The sequence below is a fragment of the Solenopsis invicta genome, chromosome 16, assembly GCF_016802725.1.
Source record: "Solenopsis invicta isolate M01_SB chromosome 16, UNIL_Sinv_3.0, whole genome shotgun sequence".
Taxonomy (NCBI): Eukaryota; Metazoa; Arthropoda; class Insecta; order Hymenoptera; family Formicidae; genus Solenopsis; species Solenopsis invicta.
In genome coordinates this window covers 23,448,009-23,475,972 of record NC_052679.1, presented here as the reverse complement: position 1 = coordinate 23,475,972, position 27,964 = coordinate 23,448,009, and the positions used below count along the sequence as shown (strand labels likewise).

Sequence of the window (27,964 nt, the reverse complement as noted above, 5' to 3'; positions counted from 1 at the left end):
TGACAGACCGGAACAATAATTCGTACAATCCTCACGCAAATCCCTTTGAAAGTCGCGCGGCGCACGCGCGCGAGTTCGATCACCCTCTTTTTCCCTTCCTTTCTTTTGCCCCGTGATCGGATTATTACTTGCGATATCTGGTATCGTCACAGGTACAAAAGGAGGAAGCGCGTGTCGCGCGCGATGCGGGCTTTGTGCTCGAACACTTAGCCCGTCGTCGTCGCCGAGCGGCGAGGAGGGATGGAAAGAACGGCGTTACACGTTCCATTGAGTGTTCTGTACACGAATGGATCAATAATGTAGGTTACAGGGGCGGCGGAGGCTGAAAGTTACGAGCGGGCGCGCACCTGGCGCGTTATGAATGGCCTCAAGGCGCGCCGCCTTCGTAAATCCGGCGCGCGATGACGACCGGAAAGCGAAGCGAAAAGAATCCGACCCCCGATCTATATACCGTGGAACGTGCCCCTTCGCCGCGGCTGCAAGGCGCCCCCGAGATCGCCGGCGCGGCGCAGCTAATTCGAACGTAAAATTAGACTTTCGAGTCGACTTCTCGGGTACTCACCGTAAAGCGTTACAAGCCTCGCCGCGGCTGCGAGTCGGGGCGAGATTAAAACTTTCTCGAGTTTCCACGCCGACCGTCCCCGTTCCGCTCCGCGTGTGCGCGAAACCCCGTGCTGTCCGCGCTCGTTAAAAGTTTTCCTCCCCCGCTGAAGCTGCGACGTCTTAACGCATATAAATGGATCCGCGTCTCGCGAATGAGGCATCTTAATAACGAGCCGGTCATTTGTATCAGTCAGACCACTTTTTTCAGCCTTCCAAGTTGTTTAGGGTGACATCGTCGGTTCTTAGTATTCCACTCGTGAAATCTCTTGTCTATACGTGCTATCGGAATTAAAGCTCGGAAATGTCTCGGCGAAGAGCGCCCTGCCGTTCCGAATAGACGTGCCAGAGTTTTCTCTCGCGCAGACTCGAACTTAAATGTTTATTAATTAAGACAATATTTATTTCGCACAACATTAGCACCATATTGTCTATTATTTTAGTTGTAAGACGAAACTTTCAACTGGCTATACAACTAGTTTGCATGATGGATTGTGCGGATAGATTATTTGATTCAATGTTGCCTTTATAATTTACCTGTAATAATGTATCTTTATAGTATAATATTTAATTTGCGCTGGGGATGACTCAAATACGGAGCTGAAAACATTTGCGAGTTTGTTTATACCTAATCCTCTGCAAACATTGTGAATTTTTCTTGAATTACTCGGCCTCACTTTCGAATAATGCAAAAATAGTGAGAAACGTTTCGAATCAAATAACTGTAAAATAATATTTCTAAATATTGAAAGAATAAATCAAAACTTTTTCACATTTGTTTAAGCTTAAAAATTTTTTGAAAAACGTAATGTTCTCTCAGCGACTCACGATGTCTAACTAAACAGTGGAAATCAGCAGTGTCTGCTGAGGACTAATATGTGTGTTCTATGCATTAAAGTACGAAACTATATGAAAGCTTTCTGCGCATCTCTTACCGCGCACTCCCATAGCCTATTTTCCAATCATACTTATTTTTTAAGTAATAAGTTAGTTAATTATGACTAACTTATTAAGCATAACACCAAATAATCACGAAACTAATTGTCTGGACACAGGATATGAAAGTTATTTTATGTTTACGCTACAAATTTATCAAACATTATAATTTTTCAGGAAAAACTCGAATGGAGGTACAAGAAGAGAATTTTTCGTTATATTTTATCGCAAAAATATTTCGTTACAAATTTTATCCTGCGTGGTGAAGATAAACTTGGAACAACTTGAGCAACATTGTGAATAACACTAGGAATATTTGAAATGTACCAAAGAAATTTCATAAATTGCTTAAAATTACCATGGAAAATTGTAAAATGTTTTAAATCAAAATTTATGTTATATGACTGCATATTTAATGTTATCCATATACTTCTTTTGAAAAACATGTTCAGCAGGATTTCCTACTAGGATTCGAGTTTAGAATCTCTGGATTATGAATCTCCTGCTTTACGCGCTATGCTATATCTTCTACTGATAAATGTGTTTTATATTGTCTATTTGTGGTATAAACACCGCGTCGATCAATTCATGCCAAGCTGCATAATAAAATTCTCATGAGCGAGTAAATCACATCGAAAAAAATATGTACTGTCAAAACAATAATACATTTAGCGTTTAACATTTATTTCATTTAAAACAATGGAGAATCATAAACTGTACAGTATATTTTAAATTTAAAATTTAATTATAAGTTTAGTAAAATAGTAAAAATAATCAAACATATTTTATATTTTTGTTAAAATGATATTAAAATATAAAATATGTGTAACAGATATTTAAAAAATCACATAAAATCTTTCAAAATATTATCCTACAACTATCATGATATTTTCAGTATGAATTTTATGAGAAAATTCTCTCCGTGTAAAAAGTCTTGTCAGTGATGCATTTCCATCAAAAGTGCACTTTTAATTTGTCGCATAAAATAAGCTCCCAATATCTTGTGTGCTCGGACAATTAGTTTCGTGACTATACATAAGAAGTTATCTTGTTTATTTAATATTATTACGCTACAATTACCATACGCTGCTCTTACATACATCTTCAGGCTTAAATAAAAATAGATGGTAGTAAAGCGCTTTGTTGCAGTTGAACATATAAATAGAGGGAAATTGCTGAATATTAGTCTCCTGAAATGTACTTATTCAATATTTTATATGTTTACTTCATATAACCAACATTTGGTGATAAAAATGAAAAGTAAATAAGAAATGAGTAATATAGAAAAAATTTAATAAGTTTTATCTTATTTTGGGCATGCTATCAGCATTTTAGGCAATCAGACATATTTGATGTAAATTATCCATCAACTAATATATTTGACAATAACGTGATTGTGCAATTTTATTTTGAATTGTTATATTTTCACAAAAAAAGTTTTATTGTAGAATATTTCATCTACATTCATTATGTATACAATACATATTTACAATTATTATAAAAATTAAATAGATATTTTTGTTAATTCTATCAAGTTTCCTAAACTGTACCACCACAAATTTTATTATAAAGTAATGTAAGATTGATAAGTGATAATAGTAAAACTAATAACTGTTATGAATAAAATTATGTTAATACAAAAATAAATTCAAGACAGTTTTATTTTGGTGTCTTTATTTTTTGTTGTTATTTATTAATTATTAAATATTTGATCGCTTTATAATTAATTATTAATAAAATAAACATTAGTTAATGGTTTCTTATGTTTTTAATTACTTCAATTTATAAATTCGTTATTCTCGAACGATTTAAAAGACTGCAGGTATGCTTTAGGCAATCAATTTTTTAAATCATACTTTTCGCAGCATATTACAGAAAAACTTATAACAAATTAAATTGTTATTATTGAAAAGTTCAACATATAATAATAGGTGACTGAAACACCGAGCTACAATTTCGAATTTTGATTTGTATCCAAAACAGTACTAAATGCAAAATATAATTTTAAAAAATAGCTTAAGTGATACGTATTTGGCAACTCTCTCCTACATTTTTCCTGATTTTATTAATAACAAGCCACAGTAAATTTTTAAAAACATAAGTATATTTTTGTTAAAAATATATCACTGGCAAGAGTTTCCATTTCCAATCAAATTTTCCCTAAAAAATTATAATATCGAATTTGTTGAATTTATATAAAATAAACTCACATTAACCTGCATCCGGACAATTAGTTTCGTAATAAAAGAAAACATCCGCGATAAATCGTAAATTATAAAATTTTTATTGATAAGTCAAAAATTACTTGTTTCCTTCCTTCTTCTATCCACTATACGACTGTATAGAATAGTGTAAATGCAAGTACAAAATACATTATACGATTTTTTTCAATAAATACGTGTATATTTAATATTTATATATATATTTTTTTTTTTTTTTTTTAATATACACGATTTATTGAAACATGATTTATTGAAAAAATTCAGCATTCTTCTTCTTTACAAGTCAACATTCACAACTATTAATTCCCAATTGTGGGGCATATGGCTTCCATATCAGTCAGTAATTAGCTTTATTTGTTGTTTTTGTTTTGGAGACTTTGGAAACTTTAAAGAGTTTTGGAAATTTTCTGATATATATATATATATATATATATATATATATATACAGGGTGTCCGTCCATAAATGTCCAAGCAAATATCTCGTAACTGGTTGAAGTTAGAAGAAAGTTTAATAAGGAAAATTTACATGGTTTTTAGTCGGCTACAAAATGCACGTAAAGAAATTTTTTTTACTCGTCACCTTTTTGAGTTATGAAGGTCAATGTAGGTTTTTTAAATGGGTACCTATAATTTTTTTTGCATATTTACATAGTAGAGGTAATTTTCAATCAAAATTATATTAGGAAAAAAATTGCTACGACGCATCGTTTACGAGATAATCGGCATGCAAAGTATTAAAGTAATAATTTGGATCGAGTATTGTTGAACAAATTTGGAATATCAAATAGGTTGAGAAAGTAAACATTGTTTTTTCATGAAATATTTATTAACAAATTAATTAAGAAATGGTTCGAAATTGTTACCATCATGATCGATACAGCATTCAACGCGTTTTATAATGTTTCTTATTGTTAACTGCAGCATTTCTGTTGTAATACTTTCAACAGCTCTAGTGATTTTATGTCGTAAATCTTCTTCATTTTCAGGAATAGTTGCATAAACAATATCCTTAATATACCCCCAACTTCTGTTGTAATACCACATCTCGAGCATATCACACTTTTCCGTAATTGTAAACATTGTTCTCACGCGCTCGTATGAAGTCTGTTATATCGAACAGGATCGCTGACCTTCAACTTTTCAAAATACACGACTGTTTGATTTGTAAATAAAGTATTTGTATAGCACGTAATATGAATTACAGGGTAGTATGAGTCTGTTAGTCAATCGTCTACATACGAGCGCGTGAGAACAATGTTTACAATTACAGAAAAGTGTGATATGCTCGAGATCTGGTATTTAAATATGCGTAATGAAAATGAAGCACGATTACTTTATCAAAAATATCCAGAACGAAGAATACCAAATAATCGTACATTTCGACGAATTGAAGATCAATTGCGTCAAACAGGATCGCTAACAAGACAACGACGTACAATCCAAACAGATGGAGAAAAAGAGACAAGTGTGCTATTAAGTTTTATTGAAAACAGACGTACATCCATAAGAACAGTAGCACGTAATTTAGAATTATCGAAAAGTTACGTACACGCTGTACTAAAAAAATTCAAATTCAAACCGTTTCGTGATAATTTAGTACAAGCTTTACATGAAGGAGATGCAGATCGCCGATTAATGTTCTGCCTTCGAGTTAATTATCGCACTGACTTTGGTTTTCTTAATAAAATATTATGGTCTGATGAATCTTGTTTTTCCAATTGTGGTATGGAAAATCGGCATAACGTGCATACTTGGTCCGATGTGAATCCACATGCGAAAAGAGATAAAGGTTTCCAACGCAGATTTTCGGTGAACGTATGGTGCGGAATCATCGGAACAAAAATTATTGGACCTTTCTTTTTCCATGGTCATCTTAATGGTGACAAATACTTGGAATTCTTGCAAACAACTTTCTCAGATTATTTACGCGATCTTCCATTATCAGTTTTTCGAAATATTATTTTTCAACAAGATGGTGCTCCAGCACACAATACACGTGCTGTAATTAACTTTTTAAATAATAGATTTCCTAATTGTTGGATGGGTACTAATGGTCCTGTACGATGGCCACCGAGATCTCCGGACTTGACACCTTGCGATTTTTTCCTTTGGGAGTATATTAAGGATATTGTTTATGCAACTATTCCTGAAAATGAAGAAGATTTACGACATAAAATCACTAGAGCTGTTGAAAGTATTACAACAGAAATGCTGCAGTTAACAATAAGAAACATTATAAAACGCGTTGAATGCTGTATCGATCATGATGGTAACAATTTCGAACCATTTCTTAATTAATTTGTTAATAAATATTTCATGAAAAAACAATGTTTACTTTCTCAACCTATTTGATATTCCAAATTTGTTCAACAATACTCGATCCAAATTATTACTTTAATACTTTGCATGCCGATTATCTCGTAAACGATGCGTCGTAGCAATTTTTTTCCTAATATAATTTTGATTGAAAATTACCTCTACTATATAAATATGCAAAAAAAATTATAGGTACCCATTTAAAAAACCTACATTGACCTTCATAACTCAAAAAGGTGACGAGTAAAAAAAATTTCTTTACGTGCATTTTGTAGCCGACTAAAAACCATGTAAATTTTCCTTATTAAACTTTCTTCTAACTTCAACCAGTTACGAGATATTTGCTTGGACATTTATGGACGGACACCCTGTATATATCAGATTGTTTTTAAAGTTAATTACTAATACTTCTCTATCATTTATTCAACGTCCATCGCACATCCTACAATTAGATGACTATTAACTACTAACTTTGCAATATATAATTAAATTTAAACGTTTCTTCTCAGAAAACATGCATAATGGACAATATTTTCTTAAACAAGTATAAATCAATAGTTTTTCTTCTTTTTTTCTCTGTGTTTTCCTTTATCTTGTCTTTTGCATAAATACCTGTTCTACTTTTTGCCCTTAAAGAAACTTTATATAAACGCAACGTACGATTTAGCAATTCAGTATCCAAGTATTGTAACTGTAGCTCGAACTATGGCTCAATTAAATCGTATCGCGTTGATATTTATTGCAATGAGCGTACTGACGTGCGTTCTTGCAGAAGAACTCTGGTTCTACTCTGGTGAATTTGATGACATGGATGTACTAAGCATTCTCGAAGCTCAGGCTGAGCAAGAAGTCGATTGCTACATGAAAAGAGGACCGTGCACACTAGAACAGCAGAGAATAGCAGGTATATTTGTATATACTATTACCGAATTATTTCATTTTTCTTTTGCAATCGATTCTTTCATTATTAAACAATCAATTTTTTTTAATGACAACAACAAGATATTTGTACTTTTTAAAAGATATGTCAAATAAGAGATTCTTCTGACGAATAAATTAGAATTCATAGTTGTAAATAATTTTCAATCTTTGATTGAAAGTATAATTAATAATATATACATATTTAATGCCACAAGAGAAAACAAATAACAAAATAAAATTCCTTATTTACTTTCAAGCTTTATCTTAACAAAAGTTTTATTTTTTACTGAATTATTTGTATACATAATTTGTAGAAATTGAAGAGCTGTACCAAAGTTAAAACAAAGACCACATATCTATATCATATATTCGATAAGACTTAAGTACTTCTAAATTAATAATTGTCTAAGATAAATAAAAATCTGTTTATGTAAAAAATTCAACAAACTATTTTTATCATTTTACGATACTTTTTGAATGGATGATTAATTTGTAGAAATATACAAGACAAAATTAATTTTTTATCTTCTTTTTGTATTAAAAAAAAACCATATTTTTGAAGAACTTTTGGCGTTCGGAATATAATTTGTACTCTTTAATTCTTTTCGTATTTAGATGCTGCACTTATTCAGCAAAAGCAAAATTAATTACTCTATAAACCAAAATAAATTAATATAAAAGAATATCTTTTCGTGATTTCAGATTCGATCAGAGAAGCTATAAGAACCAACTGCAGAAGATGCACTCCAAAACAAAAACAACAAATACAGCTAATTACTGACTGGTATAAAAGCCATATGCCCCAAAATTGGGAATTAATAGTTGCGAATGTTGACTTGTGAAGAAAAAGAATGCCGATCAGTCATCATAAACTGGCAACACAAATGAATAATGGATCTTCCGAAGTATACAATATACAGACTTCCCCAATTAATTGTATTAATATAATAACTCATAACATGATTCGTAATTTGATAAATAATATTTGTAAACGGTAGTATGAAAGATGGAAATATTGAACATTGCAATAAATTGCAACTTGGAAAAGCACTTTTCTTTTCTTCACCAAATATAATATACTGTAAAAACATTTATTGCACAATTAATTATAAAGTTGTTGATATTTACTAATAAACTGGTGTTGTTAAAAATTGTGTTTACTAAGTTATTTTTAAAGAGCAAAATATGGTATTCCCTTTCTTTCCTTTATTTATTATTATACGACGGTATAGGATAGTGCAAGTGCAAGTATAAAGTAGTTTATACAATTTTTTCTAATAAAAAGATATTTTTTAAGAAAAATATATTTTAGTCCGTTTTTAATGTAAATTACAATTCCGAGTGTCTCCTTTTAGTAGTACATCTATTCGACGTTCATCGATTATCTTGTGGACACATTAAAGATTAAACGTGTCCATTAAATTTCATAAACAGATATACCATAAATGTCCATTAAATAAGTGTCTATTAAATATCATAAAACGTAAAACAGATGATTTATGGATATTTTCAATATTCTTATAGGATATACTCAGGATTGATAAAATTACTTTATAAAAATAAATCGTTACCCTTACGCGTTACTGATTTTAAAAAGTAACTCGTTACCGTTACCGTTACTCAAAAACTAACAAATCGTTACTATTTTCGTTACTTTTTTTACATTAAAATAAAATGTAAATAATACAAATTTCTGAAATAAATATAAATAGAATTTTTTTTATCTTCTAAAGGAATGAGGTTCAAAATATATGTATACAATTATACTAAACACACGTATAATTTTAAGCCAACGTCTTTTTATTGCATGTACTAATGCCACGCATATTTGTATCCAATATAATCACAGATAGTTTAACTTTAATTGTATTTTTGCATCGAATTTCACCAAAAAGATCTATTAATTTTTAGAAATTCATGTTCTATAGAATCATCATTAAGATGACCTCTTGGCGGTGTTAATACAATACCTCTAACGCTAAGTAGTCCTCCTACTTGCACTACTTAAAAGTGCAGTGTTGTATTTAATAAAAAGTGATTTAACTTTTGGATAATTATTTAGCATCTCAATATTACAGTTGTTTGATCGTAAAAATCGTTTACTATCGTCGGATTGCTATCATCTGGCAAATTAATGCACTTTATCTATACAAAGTAACGATAAAGTAATTATTTAAAGCGTTATAATTACCGACAAAATGTAACTCGTTACCGTTACAGTTACAAATTATGAAATGTAACGCCGTTGCTTCATTACCAAAAAAAGTAATTGTAACGGTAACGACGTTACAAGTAACGCATTACTTGCCAACCTTGGATATACTTATAAATCATAAATGACTTGTCGATAACCTTGTGCTATCTGTGGTTATAAACAAGTATAATTAGGTAATTTAATGCGAATATAGCACTTAATAACGCTTGACGTAAACAAGTTAATTGAATTTCAAATGATGATAAATCAAATTAAAAAAAAAAACGCCGCGGGTCTCAAAACATGACCTTTGCGTAATAAATCAAGAAACGCTTTTCCCTTCCATGAATCCACTTTTATCCGCGACGCAAATCCTAGGTGAGATCATTTATCCGTTTTCCTTATTTTATTTATTTATTTGTAAAGCTGCATTAGAATCATTAGAACATTTTATCCTTGTTGTTTACGAAATGTTAGACAAGGATAAAGTGATATCTAAGAGCACCCAGCCAATGTTTCTGAACGCAACCTTGGTAATTATTAAGTATCACGTGTCTACTGAGTGCATAATTCAGATTTTTAAAAAATGCTGACGCACTTAGATAAGAATCGGTGCAATTAACTACTAAATCTACAATAAAGAACTAAATCTATACGTTTTATCTTAAAAACAATGATAATGTTTAATATTCTCTCACGTTATTATTAGGTTTCTTTCCTGTTTTTGCATAACTCTTGCCTCTAGCTGTATTTTTTGTCGTAATTTCTATATATGAAAACTCTATATAAATGCAATGTACGATTCATTAACAATCTAGTGTTCAAGTATTGTAACTATGGCTCGATTAAACTGTATTGCGTTACTCATTGTTGCAACGAGCGTACTGATGTGCGTTCTTGCAGAAGACCTCCATAGTGAATTGGATGACCTTGATATTCCAAAAATACTCGCAAATGACGCTGAACGACAAGGAGTGATCGATTGCATTTTGGAAAACGCATCGTGCACAGAATTAGAGACGAAAGCAGCAGGTACATCTGTATATACTACATGGTTTGTCCGGAAATTAATGAGAATGATTCTGGAGCAATACTTTTATTGAAATTAGGCTCAAATACACTTAGTAATTTTTAAAGTAATCCCCTTAAGAATCTCCAGCACTGTTATGGAGAGTGGCAGAAACGTTGGACGCGGTGTATAGACTCTCAAGAGGACTACTTTAAAAAGCACTAAGTGTATTTGAATCTGATTTCAATAAAAGTATTGCTCCAGAATCATTCTCATTACTTTCCGGACAAACCATGTATTAGCGAATAATTTCTTTTTTCTTTTGTAATCGATTCTTTGATCAATAAAAAATCAATTTTTTTCTTCTTAACCATGAAAACAAAATTTTTATAGTTCTCAAAAGAAATGTTATATCAAATAACAGATTTAAAAAAAAAAATAATTTATATTTTTGTATAAAAAGAAATTGTATTTTTGAAGAACTTTCGGTTTTTCGAATATATTATAGCTTGTTATATTCTTCAATTTTATTTAGATGATATACTTATTAAGCAAGAGTGAAATCAATTACTATGAACTAGAATAAATATAACAAAATATCTTCTCGTCGTTTCAGCTGCAATCAAAGATGCTTTAAAAACAAACTGCCAAGCATGTGGTGACAAACGAAAAGAAAATATGAAGATAATTACCGACTGGTTCAACCAGAACCAACCCGATACTTGGACATTAGTAGTTGCAAAAGTCAACTCATAAAGAAAAAGAATGCTGATCAATAACAACTGGCAACAAAAATGAATAACGAATCTTTCGAAGTATACCATATCCAGACTTTTCCAATTAATGGATTTCTTAATATAACAACTCATAATATGATTTATAATTTGATAAATTAAATAGTATTTGTAAACGGTACCCTATGGTAAGGGGAAATAACAAGTGGTACCTAAAGGGATTTTAAAGAAATATTTTGCACAAATTAATTTGACTGATATGTAATTTGTATTACTTCAACAGAAAAAATATGTTAAAAGTATATAAATACATGTATATGACATTGTAATAAATTGTGACTTTGAAAAGTAATTTTTTCTTAAATAAATATATTGTGAACAACATTTATTCTAAGTACAAAATCATAAACATTTAAATAATATAATTAACTGTTTATTGTACGTCTCTTTGCGTCAAAAATTCGTATTAAATTCGAGTTAAAATTATAAACATTTGACCATGATCCATCACATTATTTTAAACCCAATTATTTTTGGAGATGAGTAATATTGGTTTCCCTTATAATCATAATTTATTTAAAAGTGAATAAAAAATAACGTGTAGTAGTAATTAAAAACATTTTAGTTAGCACATAATACCAAATATTGCATCATATATCAAGTATTGCATCTTTTATCATTAATATGTTTTTTATAACAAAAATTTAAATTAGAATTGTATTACAATACAGAATTACTTGAAAAATATATTTTATTAGCTTCCGAAATTCAAAACGAGAAAAAATTTTGTTTTAGTTGGTTGTAACTCCAAAATTATTGATGGTCCAATTAAATTAATTTTTGCAAAAAAAAAAGAATAACATTTAATTAATAAGATCATGTATGTAGTTAATGCGTGGAAAAATACCTTGCATTTAAAAAATTTATATTTATAATGTATGTTTTCAATTTTTAATCAAGCCTAATTACTTAAGTCTTTTTTGTATTTATATTTTGCATATATTTTCAATCACGCAATATTTTTATCTCAAAACTTACATAAGTATAATTTATTGATGTATAATTCATTGGCAATCTAATGTCTCAAGTACCGGAAACATTAGAAACAATGACTCGACTAATTCACGTCGTAATGATCGCATTTACATGCATTTCCACAGAAGAGTCTGATCTATTCTGATAAATATGGTAATTTCAAGTTGTTCGATAAAGCATGTACGAGAAAAATATTACAATTTGCTTTTCATAAAGCAAATTGTAATATTCAGCACTTTTGTATGCTTTTTAAGCTATCAATTAGTTTATAAAGAAAATAATGAAATTTATATAGAACAATTTCTTCTTACATTTCAGTGTTCAAAAAAATAACTTATTTATATTAAAAATAACACTATTAAAACCTATACATATAATTAAAAAAACGTACGTAAATAACACAAAGAATCGTTAGAATATCTATACCATTGTACATATGCATTTTTTAAATCAGAAATACATGTAAAGCACCAGAAATAAACCATTAGCGTAATGTGTAGAAAAATACGATTTCACAATGTGTGAGAAGAAAAAAAGAATCGGATCATTAGAGGTGAATTTAAATGGAATAAATGAACATTGATTTCATAGAAAGCATATGTGTGCATGAGTGTATAGTAAGTGTACCTGTGTTTTGCGGGTGTTACGGTACCAGGTAATTACTTAAAGTATTACGCTTCTCGCCAACAATGCGACAGCGTCGACGAAATCTTGGAAAGAGAAATGGTTATTGGAGAAACGTTAGCTCTGGGGTTGTGTAATACACTTGGTGCTCTGCGAGAAGAGATGTTTACCAAACGGCAGTGAAATATTGCAAGCTGCGGGGAAAGGTGCGCGGAGCCCGACCTCGGCGGGCTGGTGGACCTAAGCCACCGCTTCCTTGGTTTCGACAATATTGGTTTTCGGACTTTCTCGAATCCGGACTTTCCCGAGCAAACAAATCTCCGCCGGCCGCGACCGCGCGCTATTTTTTTAAGCGAAGTGACGATGCTTACTAACGGGCGCAATGATATTTCAAACTTTCGAAAGAAATTCGAAATACATGCTAAAAACAAGAACAAAAATATATGTAAATCATAATAATGAGAAAACTTTGGCTGATGTGCACATTATTTATACACAGAATAAGCAATCGAGAAGCCCTAATGTTTCTAGCTAAATCTTTGTGCTGATATTTCTTGTGTAATTTTATACACAAAAATATTAATAAATTGCGGATGTTAAGTAAATTATTTTAAAAAATATTATTCTTTCATAAAAATATTTTATTATAATATATAAAATAGCCGTATATGAATTATTAATGTTAATTGTAGCGCATTGCTTTAATAATTCAAATTTGATATACACTTGTAGTAAACACGTTGAACGTGTGTACACATCGTAGTAAACACAATATTTTGCAACATAATAAAATTGAAAATATTTTGAATTTCAAGATATCCTATCTGAAAATTTTTGATATAATAGAACGCGCTGACGAATCTCTTTCGAAATTGCTTCCTTACGTTATAATTCGCGTTTCAATCGAGGAAGGAAACAGTTATAAAACTGAAAAGAGATATATAGCGCCATTCGACAGGATTTTAAGGTCCATGTAAGAACTCACTTCGAAATCTATGTCCAATCTTTATCCCGGCCGTTACCATCAAAATGTCGCGGTCAACAATGAAGAGGATGAGTCAATAAAGTGGGAGAACAAAGAGATGATAACAAAGGACTTTCTTGAAAGACAAATAACTTTAGTAATAAAATAGCGGCTTGTAACGTGAAGGGCCATCTCTACAAAGAATTCGCGTGTACTTAAAACGGAAGAAGACGACGAAAGGGCAAAAGTATCTCGAGATATATCAAACAGTTGGAAGTGAAAAACACATAGGAGCGAACATCATCATTTTTATGATGTGCTATGTTTCATGTGGATGGCGACATTTTCCATTAATTGAATTTTACACATATATAGAAATAGCAAACCACATCGAGCACAAACACGCAACACGTATGATGTAATTGGCAAAACGATATTAATGTTTTGCCAATGATGGAGTTTTTTTTCTTTGTACTTCGATTATTCAATCTCTTTTGTGGAGAGCCTGTTTCTTATATCCGCGAATTGTATAAAATAAATAATAGGGAATACCGCGCTATTGAAAATTTTAAACCTGCTTTCGCGCGAGATTGTCACGAGTCCATACCTCGATTAAAATAAATTGAATCGATTGAATCAACGAGTGGGCGGACAATTTGCGTAGACAATGCAATTGGTAGGACAAAAGCGCGTTCAGAAAGAAACGAAATCGCGATGCAGGCATGTTATTAAAAGTGAAACGATATGGTATTCCTGAATTTCCATTGAATCAAACGCGTGTAATTTTTATTCTTTTTACGCAATCCACCAGCCGAGTGTCCACATTGTCGTTCGTTGAAACAAAACGAGGACGGAAATTATTCTATCAATGTGCTCTTCTTTCGTCTCCCTTCGAACTCTTCCCCTTTTACAATACCTCGATTTCCATATTTTCCTCGTCAACCTCTCGATCCACATTCGATTGTAACAATACGAACAATAAATTTCAAGCTTCTTGCCTAAACTTGGTCCCCATTAATCAACCAGACTATTAATCTCTCTTCTCCGATAAATTATAAAAACGTTTAGACGCAAACCTGTATGACAAGATACACCTTCTCTTAATAAAAACAATTATCGTAAGAACTCAATGTATAACATCAAATTCGCGATATATTGTTTTCAATAAATTTGGCTCTCGTACAAAATGCGTTTATTGTAGGAAAACGATAAGTGCCTTAGGGATAATTTATACAATACGAGCTAAAAGTTATAGTTTAAAAAGTAAAAGGCTTCTCTAGGTTTATTCTTTTCTTTTCTAACAAACAATAAAAAATGTTGGTTGCAAATGCCCCAATTTTGACTCTGAAACTAGCTGCAAAGCAGAAAACAATGAAAAATTTTATTATAATGGTTTTTGCAGCAAAAATGACCATATTTTGCTGCAGTATTAAACAAATAATTTTTAAACAAATAAATGAATCTAAATATATTTTTGCACAAATATTTATTAGAGTTTTGCTAGTATATATAAACATTTTGATTTAATTGGTAATGCTACTTTCCCATCAAATTTACAAATAAGTACTGCAAAACGCGATTTTACATAAAACTCAAGAACAAACAAAAAATTAAATAAACAGTAAAAGAATGGTGTGTTCAAATTTTACACAGATACTCAAACGTCATACTAGAATATGCATTGAAATTTTTATATTTTCGATGTTTCGAAACATGACCTATATATCCTTAAACAATCCAGAGCAAATAAAGTAAAAAGAACGATAAAACGGCAAAATGTATCTAACATAAACGTATCTAATGTAGTTGACGCAGAGATGACGGTGCTACAATAGTAGCGCGTGACACGTTTCCAGTCGCAACAATTACCACCGTTATCGCAACATAAACGGTTTACAGTCGAAGTACGAGAACAATACCATATTCGTGATTTAATGGGACGTGTATCATCGTGTCGGGAGCCCATTAGAGCGATCATGCGTTTCGAATCGCTGATATTTTCGACAATTGCTCAAATTGCCAGGACAACCCGTGACAACCGTTACCTTTAAAAAAAAAAATATTTCTACTGACAACAAGCGAAAACGGGAAAGTTCCCTGACAGAAAGGGAGACTCTTTTTCACGGACAATAGGACGCTACAGTGGATGACCACTTTATTATATCGTGCTTGCATTTCGACGCGCGAGTTGCGCGCCCGTGCCGTCAGTGTCGAAAGCCTCTTAGGCCGCCTTATTCCAAAGTTAAACTACACACCTTCCGCCATTACGAGTTGAGTAAAGCTGTTTACAGCGTTTAGCAGCAGATGCTGCGCCAGTAACAGCTTGCAAATGAAAACGATTTTGTTCCGCGACGGCCTACCCTCACGCCGACCGTGAGAATACCCCTTTAACGAATCGCGCATAATCCCTTTTATTTACCATAGACGCCCCCCTCTCGCGATTACCTTGGTTCTCGCACGCTTTTTGTCCCTTGCGATTCCCTTGCCCTTCCATCGCCATATTCTCTCTATCTCATTAGCCGCTCTTGCTTCGCCTCCTCCTTCCGCGTGCACAAATTTAAACCTTCGCCGATTAACTCCGCGTGTAAGGCCGCCGAGGTCATTATCGTGTCGTACTCTCCACCGGGAAATTGTTTCACGATCGCCGCGCTAAAACGATACGGAGCTTCCGCACGACGGTCGATGAGATAAGAACTCAATTAAGCAAAATCACTCGACAGAGAGAACGGGTGTTCATCAATTATCGACGTTGAAATATATTATTAGATTATTTGGAGACACTCTGTGTGATATAACCAGCGATTCTCCTAACGTAATGATAAATTCAAAGAGCGCTATTATTCTTAATTTAGGTGCGTTAAGTTCAGTGGGAAATTTTCGCTACAATTGCGCAATTAACACCGCGCATGAAAAGTACATTCCTCGTGCGATAAACGTTTGTAGCCGGTTTGCATTGCACTTTATACGCAAGCAACGCATGTATTTTATTTCATTAATTTCCTAAAGTTGAGATTATTAACTTCCCCTTCCCGCTTTCGTTAATTTCCTAATTAATTTCACAAGCATAATTTCCTAATGTTAAGATATTTCCCTTTTAAGATATTCGCAACTAATGTAAGATAATGTGGTAGACGGTAAAAGCATGCTCTAATAAGCAGTAAAATATGCGACATTATAACTAGCTTATCGATCGCAGACCGAACGGAATTTATCGTAAGTTTATCCGCTAATTTATCGCGGACCGATTTTATATCGCGCGGGCGCACCGCACTTAAAAATACCGATGTCATTTTATTGCAAGTAGAATATTTCATTGGAATATAATTAGATGCGTATCAGAGGCTATACCAATCCGTGCTTTATGCAAATGCGCAAATAAATCGACTATTTGTTTCCGTATTTTAGTAAAAGCGCCGGGAAACGCGACGTAATTCGCATTGTAATTGTACGGCGAGTGCATTTCGCGGACGGCCCGCCTGCTTCCTCGCAGACAGCCAACGAAAAACCGATGTTTTTATGCGCAATCGCGTTTTTATTTCATCCTGCGCTGAAACCGGGAGAATGGGCCGCTGAGGCTGCGAGCTAAATAATGAAGAAGTGCAAAACACATTTAAATCTTCTTAAACCGAGTTTAACTAGTTAGACTAACTTTCGCGGAATAAACTCTTAAAGGAGGCTTCTGTCTTTTTTTTTTTTTTTTTGTTCTCAGCCCCGCCAAGTGGGTGTATATCTCATGGTGCGCAGCATATTTCCGACGAATAATATTTTACGAGGAATTCCTAAAATACACCAAAGTGACTCGCCGAGGCAATCGCAAAATGTCGACTGGTACTTCCGCGGTGCGGAACAAAAAAAAGTAATAAAAACTTCCAGGAATGTTTAATGACGCCTAGTACAGCCCGGTATTCGTTTAATTTGTTTGAAACTTCCGTTAAGTGTTTAATTAGTTAACTTTACATACTGTGCAGGCAGGTACGCAAACACTTAGTAGGTAAATTACAGGTCAAGCCCATTCCATAACTTTCCAGCATCCCTGAGAGTAGGTATATTGTATCTCCGTGTACGGCAGTTAATAATATGCCGAGGCCTCGAGACTAGATGAATCTCCTTTAAATTTTTTTATTTCTCTCTGTGATCTCTCTGTCATTTTCGAAACTTATTTTCCCGCGAATCAAAGCCAAGTTTTTTGTGATAACAATTATTTCGCGAATATCATTACAAAATAATTATTAATAATTAAAGTTTAATGGTTCTACAACCTCTTTTATATAAAATAATTACTAAAATATTAAAGTATTAGGCTTTGAAAGTCAAACGCAGTTATTTTTGCGCGAATAACTACAACATATACTTTATTGCATCCCTCTCAAAGTCCTGCGATTACATTGCGAACGTTTCGGCTCTAATTCGAGCCATTTTCAAAGCTAATTAAAAAAAAAGGTTTCTTATCCAAATCTATTGTCTCGCGTCTCTAAAGGTCCAGGCAAATCTTCATCCCTTTCAATTTCCAAAGTCCCATTTTCATAAATCGAGAACAAAATGAGAAAAATTACTTAATTTACTACAAAGTAATTGTGTTTGTAAATTTTATTTGACTTTATTTTTTTTTATCTCAGAAAAACTTTATACGTTGCTACCTATATAATAGAACTATTACGCTTCGTATAGCATTCACGTGAACCGCATGCTCTAAATAGTTATTATCCAATCTTATTATAATCAGACACTGAAAAACGCAATAAAATTAAACAAAATATATAACCAATCACAAACAACCTTCACTAAAAAAAAGAATAACGCATTTAACCTGACATTTATAATAATTGCAAAATACACGTCCGTATTTGCACAATTATGATATAATTTACAATTACATTAGTTCGTTTTAGAAGAAAATGGATTTCTTACCTGTATCTTACGACATTCAACTATATCACCGTAGCTCTAACTTTTCACAATCCCCAGACGCGTTTTATCCAGTCACGTTCCGCATTCGTGCTGTCGAGTATTGTCAGTCCTAAATGTCAACCCTATTGTCTCAAAACTCATTTATCTTGAAAAGCCATCGCAGACGACAATGCCTGCTCGAGAACGAGACGGGTAATAGAAAAGTGAGGAGGAGGTCGCGGTATTATGGAGATCCGTTATCTGGCTTCAATAAAACAGATCCGAACGCGTCCGTCAATACGGCATCCTCAGCATCGGTCGGTTGTAAGCTACGTGACCGTCCTAGTCTTACGAGTCCGACAAGATAAAATATACATCTGTTTTTCTCGAGATTCGCAATTTTCTTTGCTTATACATATCGAATTGTGCCTTAAAATTCCAAGAGTTGCGAGAATCACATTGGCGAGAGAAGAAATGTAAGGGTATTTTGACTCTACAATATCTATACAGCTAAAAATGATTGAAATTTAAAAAGGGTGCAGGCTTCTTAGATTTTTTTTCTAATATTTGACAAAAAATTTTAGTCGTAAATATTCAAATTTTGGCCTTGAAATTAACTGCAAAGAAAAAAAACAGAAAAAAAATTTGGTTTATAATGGCTTATGCAGCGAAAATGACTCTATTTTGTTGTAATTTTAAATAAATAACTTTCAAACAGACGATCCCAATAAATTGTGCACAAATATTTATTTGAGTTTTAATTAATATGTATATGTAAAAACTTTGATTTCATTCGTAGTGCTATTTCTTCATCTTTACAAAAATAAGTACTACAAAATACAATTTTTTTATATAAAAAAAAATAAACACAAAAAACAATTTTTAATTCAATAAAAGAATTATATTGAAATTGTATACAAATACTCAAACGTAATAATAAAACAATCTATGAAATTTTTAAATTTTCAATTATACTTTGAGATGTATACATCCTCGAGATGTGATGCATTAAATTATACATATCTCTTGGAATGTACGTTCTAATTTATAAATTAAAACTTGATACTAATACTCGATTATTTCATTCCAATTTCCACATTTATATAGTAGCTTATATCTGGATATGATCTAAATATAATTTAACTGCTCTTGATGTATCTTAACAAAAATACTTCTTAAGTTTATATTTGTCAAGTTATACGACTGGAGACTTTTACATCTTATTGGCAATCGCGCGCGTAAAGTTTAAAAAAACTAGTAAATTGTTTCATGAGATTTTATTAAAATTTCAACTAGATACGTATACGAGATTAACTTAATTGTTTAGAAGAGAATTTGCATGTGCCGATTTGTGCCGATTCGTCGCACGTGTATTCGAGATCGTTCCACGTGTTGTATCGGTGACAGTAGTAGATCTCGAGCACGAGCGCGCCTCGAGGGGGAGCCGAGGAAGTCAAGAACATCACAAATTGCCAACGCGTGCAACTCTTGGAAACTGGATTCGCTCTCCCTCGAGGTGCAACGCATCCGCAGCTAAAATAACAAGCAGGGAGTTAATACGTTAAATAACTTCCGCGATTCCCCACCGTGACAGCAGCACGGTGTCGTCCAATTTTGTGATGGAATCGGGTGTTACGCTGCTACCCCGTCTGGATTAGATCGTGTCACATCCGCTCCACGAACTTGCTATAACATCTGCCGTTACTCGTTTGGCTCTTCGATCGACGAGCAGTATTAGATGATGGAAATATCATTTTTACACGACGCAGCAGTTCTTCAATCTTTCCTTGGCCGCGAAAGGCTCGCAATATAAATTCATGAATAATGCCACAAACTTTTCGAAGCTGAACGGCTGATTTGCATTCATTATTGATCGATTGATGAATTGTAATCGCAAAATTGACGTAGAAATAATATTATCATTAAATAAATAATATCTTTGCATTATTCGCTTATATTAAATAAATAATATAATACATGCAATATCTTTAAATTTCATGAAAAATATTAATTTTGCCATGTCAATAAAAAATATACAGTATATCTGATATAAAATATATTTGAAAATGTAAATATCTTTAAAAAAATTACAAAGTACAAAGATATCAGACATGTTTTATAGATTTTATACGTAAAGAACGTTTTATATTAAAACATTGTTTCAACTGAAAGATTAGATTTGTATTTTCATGATTTGCTGTGCTGTTGAGAACCTACAATCAAGTCTTAATTAAATTAGGATATTCTTACGTAAGGAAAGAAAAAAGAAAAGGATAACGTTTCTCTTGATCGGTACGATACTACCCGGGAAATCCTTTGAAATAGAACTGCTACTTCTACTCGAACGGAAGATTCGATTATTTGGAGTTTGCGTAACTCGCTTTACCGCTCTCCCTACTTTAATTACAAGTGATAATCAAATTCTTTCTCAAGTTTCATTCCAAGAAAAAAAAAAGACTACTTATCGATGAGACAAGAATCGAGTCCACATTAAAGTGGGCATTAAAGTCAGACAACAACCAATGTTAGACGATGGAATTTCACGATTTAATCTCCGACGAGTCTAGGTCGATCAAAATTCCTTGCAAAACGCCCCTTGAACAACTAGTGTAAAAGAGCGCAATCGATTATCTCCGTTTGTGTGTAGGAGCCGTAGAAGATTCTCGTCCGGTGAGGAAGCTCGCTACCAAATAGGATAGCATTAATCAAGCGGTACTTCCGCGAGGAAGTTACCGTCTCCACATACAATAAACACCTACACCAAATTTGCATATTGCATACCATCTCCTAATTGATAGTGCTAACCGTATCGTCTGGACAAGTCCGTGTATGAACATGATTTGGTTGAGAAATTATCTTGACATTCCATATAATTTAATATAGACGTTAATAGATAACACGCAAAATGAATTTATAATTTATATTAAAATGATAAATTAAAGCGATAGTTGCAAATAATTTTTTTTTCTACATTTATAATATCTGCTTCTGGCTTGTGAATTACACGAATATTTTTAATTAGAATTTTTTCATGCAGACCTAAAACGTATATTCATTCCGTTTAAATGAATCCGACAGTTGGAAGAGAATTGAATCAATTTAAATGCGATGAGGTTTTTTTTATAAAATATATGTTTCTTACGCGAAAAAAAAATTTCGTGTAAGAGAGAATTTATTTTAGAATCTTCAACAAATTAATCAAAGCTTAACTTGTTTATATACTAATTTAAAAACGGTATAATATAAGTAGTTCTCCCGCATATTTTTCGATCAGCATCGATAATCGAACATTGACAAATGCAATGATTCATTACCTTAACCGATATCGATGCGACAACATGTAACCGATGCAAAGATCGGCTCCAACATCATTTATACCATTAAATCGGGATATGTATAGCTACGTTGCATCTAAATCGCACCATCTAAGCCGTTGACAGCGATTAATTACGCAAATGCAATGTTAATTAAAACGGAAATTAGTACCAACCATGATACGCGTTCCGTTCGGCTTAGCTTCCGCGAGCAAGCGAGCATGCGTGCTAACTGTCGCCCGATAATGATCAGTCCCCTATTTTTTGACACTCATATGTGAAATGTTTGCTACCGATTCGCAAGCGAGCAACGCATGCGATGGAAGCGAGCAAAAAGTGCTAAAAAACGTTCAACTGTAAATACAAGAGGATGAAAGCTGCAGTTGAAAATCGACACGACCCCGTTTCCAATTCAGAATTTTGTGGAAATGCTTTGCAGGTGTCTCCGAAAATTTACTGATACGTTACACCAAGCGCGTTGTGCGCAATCAGTAAATAAATAGAACGTATAAATATTCTACTATCGATGATTTTTATCTATAAATACGATTAAAAATTAATTTAATGAAAAAGATATCGAAATGTTTTATAACACAAGCAAGATATTACAAATTATTATTATAAACGATAATGATAACCTGTTTAACTATGTTTATGCTTATTTCTTCCATTTAATTATCAATGAATATGTGTATGCCCTCTTTTAGGAAAAATATTACGTTCATTAATATTCATACAATATATATTAATCATACATATTGATTTGTTTCGAACATTTCGTTAATTAGACTAGTAAATTATGTACATATTATAGCTAAAATTCCCAAAGTACGAATCGCGAGAATATTTTCGTTGGGTCGCGAAAAATTTTTCAGCTATGGTAAGAATCAAAATCAAATTTCAAGATAAATTATAATTATTAAATTCCTTGTATGTGAAAATAATTCACTTCAAAGCAACATCAAAAACATAATCAATAAAAATAGAAAATACGCGCATTCTCTTGAAACCTTCACATCTTATATTTTGAAATAAATTTATAAAATTATATTTAATAAAAAATTAAAAAGTAGAAAAAGTAAAGTTAAATATAAATAAATAAACAAGTTATTTCTTCCTCGTTTTTTATTTTTAATTGTCTCTAAGGATAGATAAGTCGTAAATGTTTGTCGTTTTAAAAAACGAGTCGCGATTCGCATTTAGAAACCCCTGTATCAAAAATTTTCTCACTACATACATTTATTTCACGACCCACGGTAAATACGCTTTCATATGCTGCATATACCAATTATTTCCGAAGTCGTAAGAATTATTTATTCTAATTAATTACGATTTCACATAATCAATAATTACAGATTTATATATTAATACTGATAATGAAAAAATTGTTAAGTGCGTATCCACTAGACATGAATAATTCAGATTAAAAAAAAATGCTGACATTTAGATCAGAATATTAACTACGACGTTGCATATTAACTACTAAATCTATACATTTTATCTAAAAAATATTCATAATGATTAATAATCTCTCAAGCACGTTATTATTCGATTTTTTCCTGTTTTTGCATAAAGTTTAGCTATATTTCTAGCTATATTTTTTGTAACATCTCATACGCAAACCTCTATATAAGCGCAACGTACGATTCATTAGCAATCTGCAATCTAGTATCCAAGTATTGTAACTATGGCTCGATTAAACTGTATCGCGTTATTCATTGTTGCAACGAGCGTACTGATGTGCATTCTTGCAGAAGAGTTACAGCCCTATCCTAGTGAATATGACATCTATGTTCCAAAAATACTCGCAAATGACGTTGTGCGACAGAAAGCAGTCGATTGTTATTTGAAAAAAGGACCGTGCACGGAACAAGAAAAATTAGCTACAGGTATATATGTACATACGATTAGCGAAGCATTTCTTTTTTCTTTTGTAATCGATTCTTTGGTCAATAAAAAATCAGTTTTTTTTCTTAACAATGAAAACGAAATATTTATAGATCTCAAAAGAAATGTTATATTAAATAAGAGATTCTTTTGACAAATAATTTGTAATTTTGTATAAAAAAAATAATGTATTCTTAAAGAAGAACTTTCGGCTTTCTAAATATAGCTTGTTATATTCTTCAATTTTATTTAAATGATATACTTATTAAGCAAAAACAAAATCGATTACTATGAACTAGAATAAATAAATATAAAAAAATATCCTTTCATCATTTCAGATTTATTCAGAGATGCTTTAAAAACCAACTGCAAAAAATGTGGTGAAAAACAAAAAGAACATGTGAAGATACTTACTGAATGGTTTGTAAAGAACCAACCCGATACTTGGAAATTAATAATTGAGAATGTCGACTCGTAAAGATAAAGTATGCTGATCAGTAACTACTGGCAACAAAAATGAATAATGAATTATTCGAAGCATATTATAAATAACAAAAATAAATTACATGTATTTAATCGTGACATGTACGTTTTTTTATCTTACTACTTTTAGTTTTGTATTCTCAAAAAATACAAAATAGTGAATAAACGACAGAAAATTAAAAAAAGCTTACTTATCCATGTCATATTGAAATGTAAAATAAATATTTTATTTCGTGTGTATGTATAAACGTTAAATACAATTTAGCTATAACTTGTCCACTATTTGTGTTTTCATTTAGCGATCAAGACATTCTTATTTAACTACAATAGAATATTTTTATATTTATTACACAAAACACTTATTTCAAATATTATTTTTTATAGATTTATTCTTTAAATGAATATTTCTCTCTTCTACTACTTTCTCTATTTCAACTTACTTTCTCAGCACTGCACATATGCTACCAAGTTGTTTCTTCTTGAGACGCTAGTGCCATTTGGTACTGTGAAAAATGTTTAACGTATGACGATCCTCGGTATGCGGTTACTACATCATCAAAAGATATTTCCTGACCCCCTCGCATTCAAACTGGCTGTTAGAAACGAGTCGCAGAATGCGACGTCGTATTAACCGACCGTTAAAAGTTAACGGCATCCTTCCTGCATGAGAATGAAATAAGGCTGAATACGGAAACGCGGCGCGCTGTGACGGTTTCTGAGCGTCGCGCGAATTCGGGCGATCGATCGTCATAAAATGTGGAAACGTCGCGTCGGTTCCAGACACGAAGCGTGATTCACAGTCCTACGAAAATCCGTGGCCCTCGCCTGTTCAGTTTGTTATTTTTTTAATCGGCAAAAATATTCCATGTGCAAGGATTAAGTTGCGGAAAATTAAATCGGGGAAATACGGTTTATTTCCGCTTGATCTCTTAATTGGAAACGCGAGCTTCACGTTCAAATAAATTTCAAAAATAGCAGGCGGATAAATTGCAATAGTTATGCACAATTTTTACAGATTACTAGAAAAGGAACCGGACTTGAATTAGTGCATACAAATTGTATTTTTTCGTTACATGGTCTCATTCTCTCTCTCTCTGTATTTTAACGGTGTACGAAAGGTGTCCCGTAAAGACCGTAATAACGCTTAAGAGAAGAGATCATCTTGAGGCGACGATCCTGACATCAAAATGTTGAGGCTACAATCGTTTTTAAACGAAATATATTTAAAATATTTTTAAATCAAAGTGTCCAACACGCGCGCGCTCAGATATAGCAACATCGCATAATGAAGGCGTGTACAAAATCAACAGGAAAAATAATATTTAAGAAACATGTTACTTTCACTATTGTACAATGTGTCATATCTAAGCACGTGCATTTTGCAGCTTAATTTGTTAATATTTTAAATATATCTCATTTAAAAACTATTGTAGTCTCGACTCTTTGATAGAATTTTCGAAATAATCTTAGAAATTTAACCATAAACGTTGTTACGGTTTTTATTGGCTCACCCTGTATATATGCAACAATGAAAAAGAGAAATTCATGTATCTTTGTGCACTTGCATTGAAATATTTTTGAACTAGCAATTGGACGCATTCTGTTGGAAATACGACCTTTCACATTTCATCAAGATGGAATCAGCCGGCCAACCTTTCAAGCTATCACGTGACATTATTTGTGATTCAGTATTTTTTTTTTGTTCAATGTACTTTTAAAAACGAAAAATATAAAATAAAAAGAAAGCAAATATATAAATTTCACGTTACACAAAATTAATAATAAACAAACAGCAAGCTTCTAAATTGACTGTCACTCTGCAAAGAGCTCAAAATTTACATAATATTACAATATACCTTTTGTCGCGCTCTGTGTATTATATACTTTTTAAATATTACCTTCGTTACATATTTGATTCTCACACAATCGTATAAGGGAAATTACTGGATGTAATTTAAACCAAATTATTTCTTCAATTAATTATAACGTCATAATTATAAATAATTATAAATTCTTAGGATTGCAGAGAATTTTTACTCGAATTTTCCACATCGCTGATAAAGAGCTACGTCACGTTTAATTTGCATACGTTATCCCGATAAAAACGTGTAATTATATTCGCCAAAAGCCCGGTAGCGACGATCAGCGAGAGCTATGTTGTTTAACGGGAAACGAGTAATTCCCTTCCCCGCAATTACTGCGTTTTACGATTTTCGAAATACGATCTCCGTGGTACTGAAAACCATAAGTACTGCGAAAATAAAAGGATTCCGCCGACTTTTATTGGCGCGGACCCAGCCGATTGATGGCTTTCCAGCCGTCTCGTATGTATCGCCGTTGCGAGCACAACAGCATCGTACGAGAGCGCACAAATCAGAATGCGCTCGACACTGAATATGCGACTTCAATATGCGACTCTTAAGGTGCAAAAAATGTCATGATTCGTTGTAAAGGCGATGTCAGTGTTGCGCGATAGCCTCGCGGCGCGAGAGAGGCTCGCGAATGGCCAGAGCATAAGTCACGTATCGACATGACCAAATAAACTGCAATGCAGTGACTGCAAAAATATCGATCTAAAGCCGCTTTTTCCTATGCTGCGTAATCAAAATGAAAGAAATGGGGGAAAAAAAGAAAAATCTTCGGAGATTGAGAATTTTTATGCAACTGCGAACTGTTGTGGCCGCATTTGTAGAAGGAACACTGATATATTGTGAGAAAAAACAATTGTTAACTTGACTAAATTTCTTTAGTACAGTTATTTGCGTATATAAGTTGAATATGTAAAATGCTTAAATTGAAATTTTAAGTATTCCATATATTTAAGTTAAATAAATACATAAATACTCAAACTGCAAAAATTTAATCAAATTGGAAAATTTAGTCCAGTTAACAATTTTTTTCTCAGTATACTACTTGAATAATAATTGTCATTAAATTGTAAATAATACTGAATAAATTATTTGCACTTTATGTCTCATCATAGATTTAATAATCACAAATGTGATTGTTATCACATTCTTAAACCCATTTTTATATTAGAGATAAACGCAACGTGACACAAAATCACTCACATCACGCTAACAAAAATATTGTATATTATAATGTAAATTGCAATGTAGAGATTATTGCTTAAGTTTAAGATGAAAATGTAATACAAGATTATGCAATAGAAAGAAAGAAACACGGCCAAATAGCGAGCAAAAAAAAATTATGTCAATTTTATTATCCCACTCCAAGCATCAAGTTATCAAAAGAATTTAGAAAGCTATATCAATTATTCATAAATATTTTTTTTAAAGCAAACTATTAAATAAAAAAAAACTTTACTCAAAATTCTAAACTTAACGACAAAGTTGAATCCAGTGATAAAACTACTGACGAATAAGCACGACGTATGTAGTTATTTCTTTTATTAGCTGCGACAAACAGATGAATCAAGATTCTTTGCAGGATATCGATGTATAAATAAGCTCGACGAGTTTGTTAAAATCCAAAAAGATAGAAATCATCCATCTACCAATAACGTAGCATTCAAAATTTTATTTAAAAATTGCGATACTTTTATGGATTAATATTAATTGATGGTTTTAAAATGACAAATCGAGAAGAACCCGAAGGAACGCGTTATATCGTGACGATCACCACTCTATAGTCGCAAAATGAAATCCGAAGTTTGCCCGTGATATTCACGATCGAGCCTCTCTGCTCCGTTTAAAGAGTCGCTTTGACTTTTATAGAATGTTTATGCTAATCGCTCTGGTTTAATCTCGCGAGAAGTATACAGACTAGATCTGGGGCAATAGCGCCGAGAAGTCGTGGGCGAATCGCTCGAGCGATG

General features: G+C 32.4%; 4 protein-coding genes across 4 annotated transcripts in view; 3 read left to right on the top strand and 1 right to left on the bottom strand.

Moving 5' to 3' along the window:
• LOC105199559 overlaps positions 1 to 27,964 on the bottom strand; it is a 379,163-nt gene that overhangs the window by 320,037 nt on the left and 31,162 nt on the right. The window lies entirely within an intron of this gene.
• Positions 6,674 to 8,146, top strand: LOC105199539 (ejaculatory bulb-specific protein 3). The gene is made up of 2 exons (XM_011166688.3): positions 6,674 to 6,978; positions 7,698 to 8,146. Exons 1-2 carry the CDS (start codon positions 6,780 to 6,782, stop codon positions 7,835 to 7,837), a joined length of 339 nt encoding a protein of 112 aa, XP_011164990.2. The 5' UTR covers positions 6,674 to 6,779; the 3' UTR covers positions 7,838 to 8,146.
• LOC105199531 (ejaculatory bulb-specific protein 3) lies at positions 9,955 to 11,280 on the top strand. The gene is made up of 2 exons (XM_011166678.3): positions 9,955 to 10,221; positions 10,815 to 11,280. The coding sequence occupies exons 1-2, from the start codon at positions 10,026 to 10,028 to the stop codon at positions 10,952 to 10,954; spliced, it is 336 nt and encodes a 111-aa protein (XP_011164980.1). The 5' UTR covers positions 9,955 to 10,025; the 3' UTR covers positions 10,955 to 11,280.
• On the top strand, positions 23,366 to 24,405 carry LOC105199523 (ejaculatory bulb-specific protein 3). Its single transcript, XM_011166668.3, has 2 exons — positions 23,366 to 23,645; positions 23,982 to 24,405. Exons 1-2 carry the CDS (start codon positions 23,444 to 23,446, stop codon positions 24,119 to 24,121), a joined length of 342 nt encoding a protein of 113 aa, XP_011164970.1. The 5' UTR covers positions 23,366 to 23,443; the 3' UTR covers positions 24,122 to 24,405.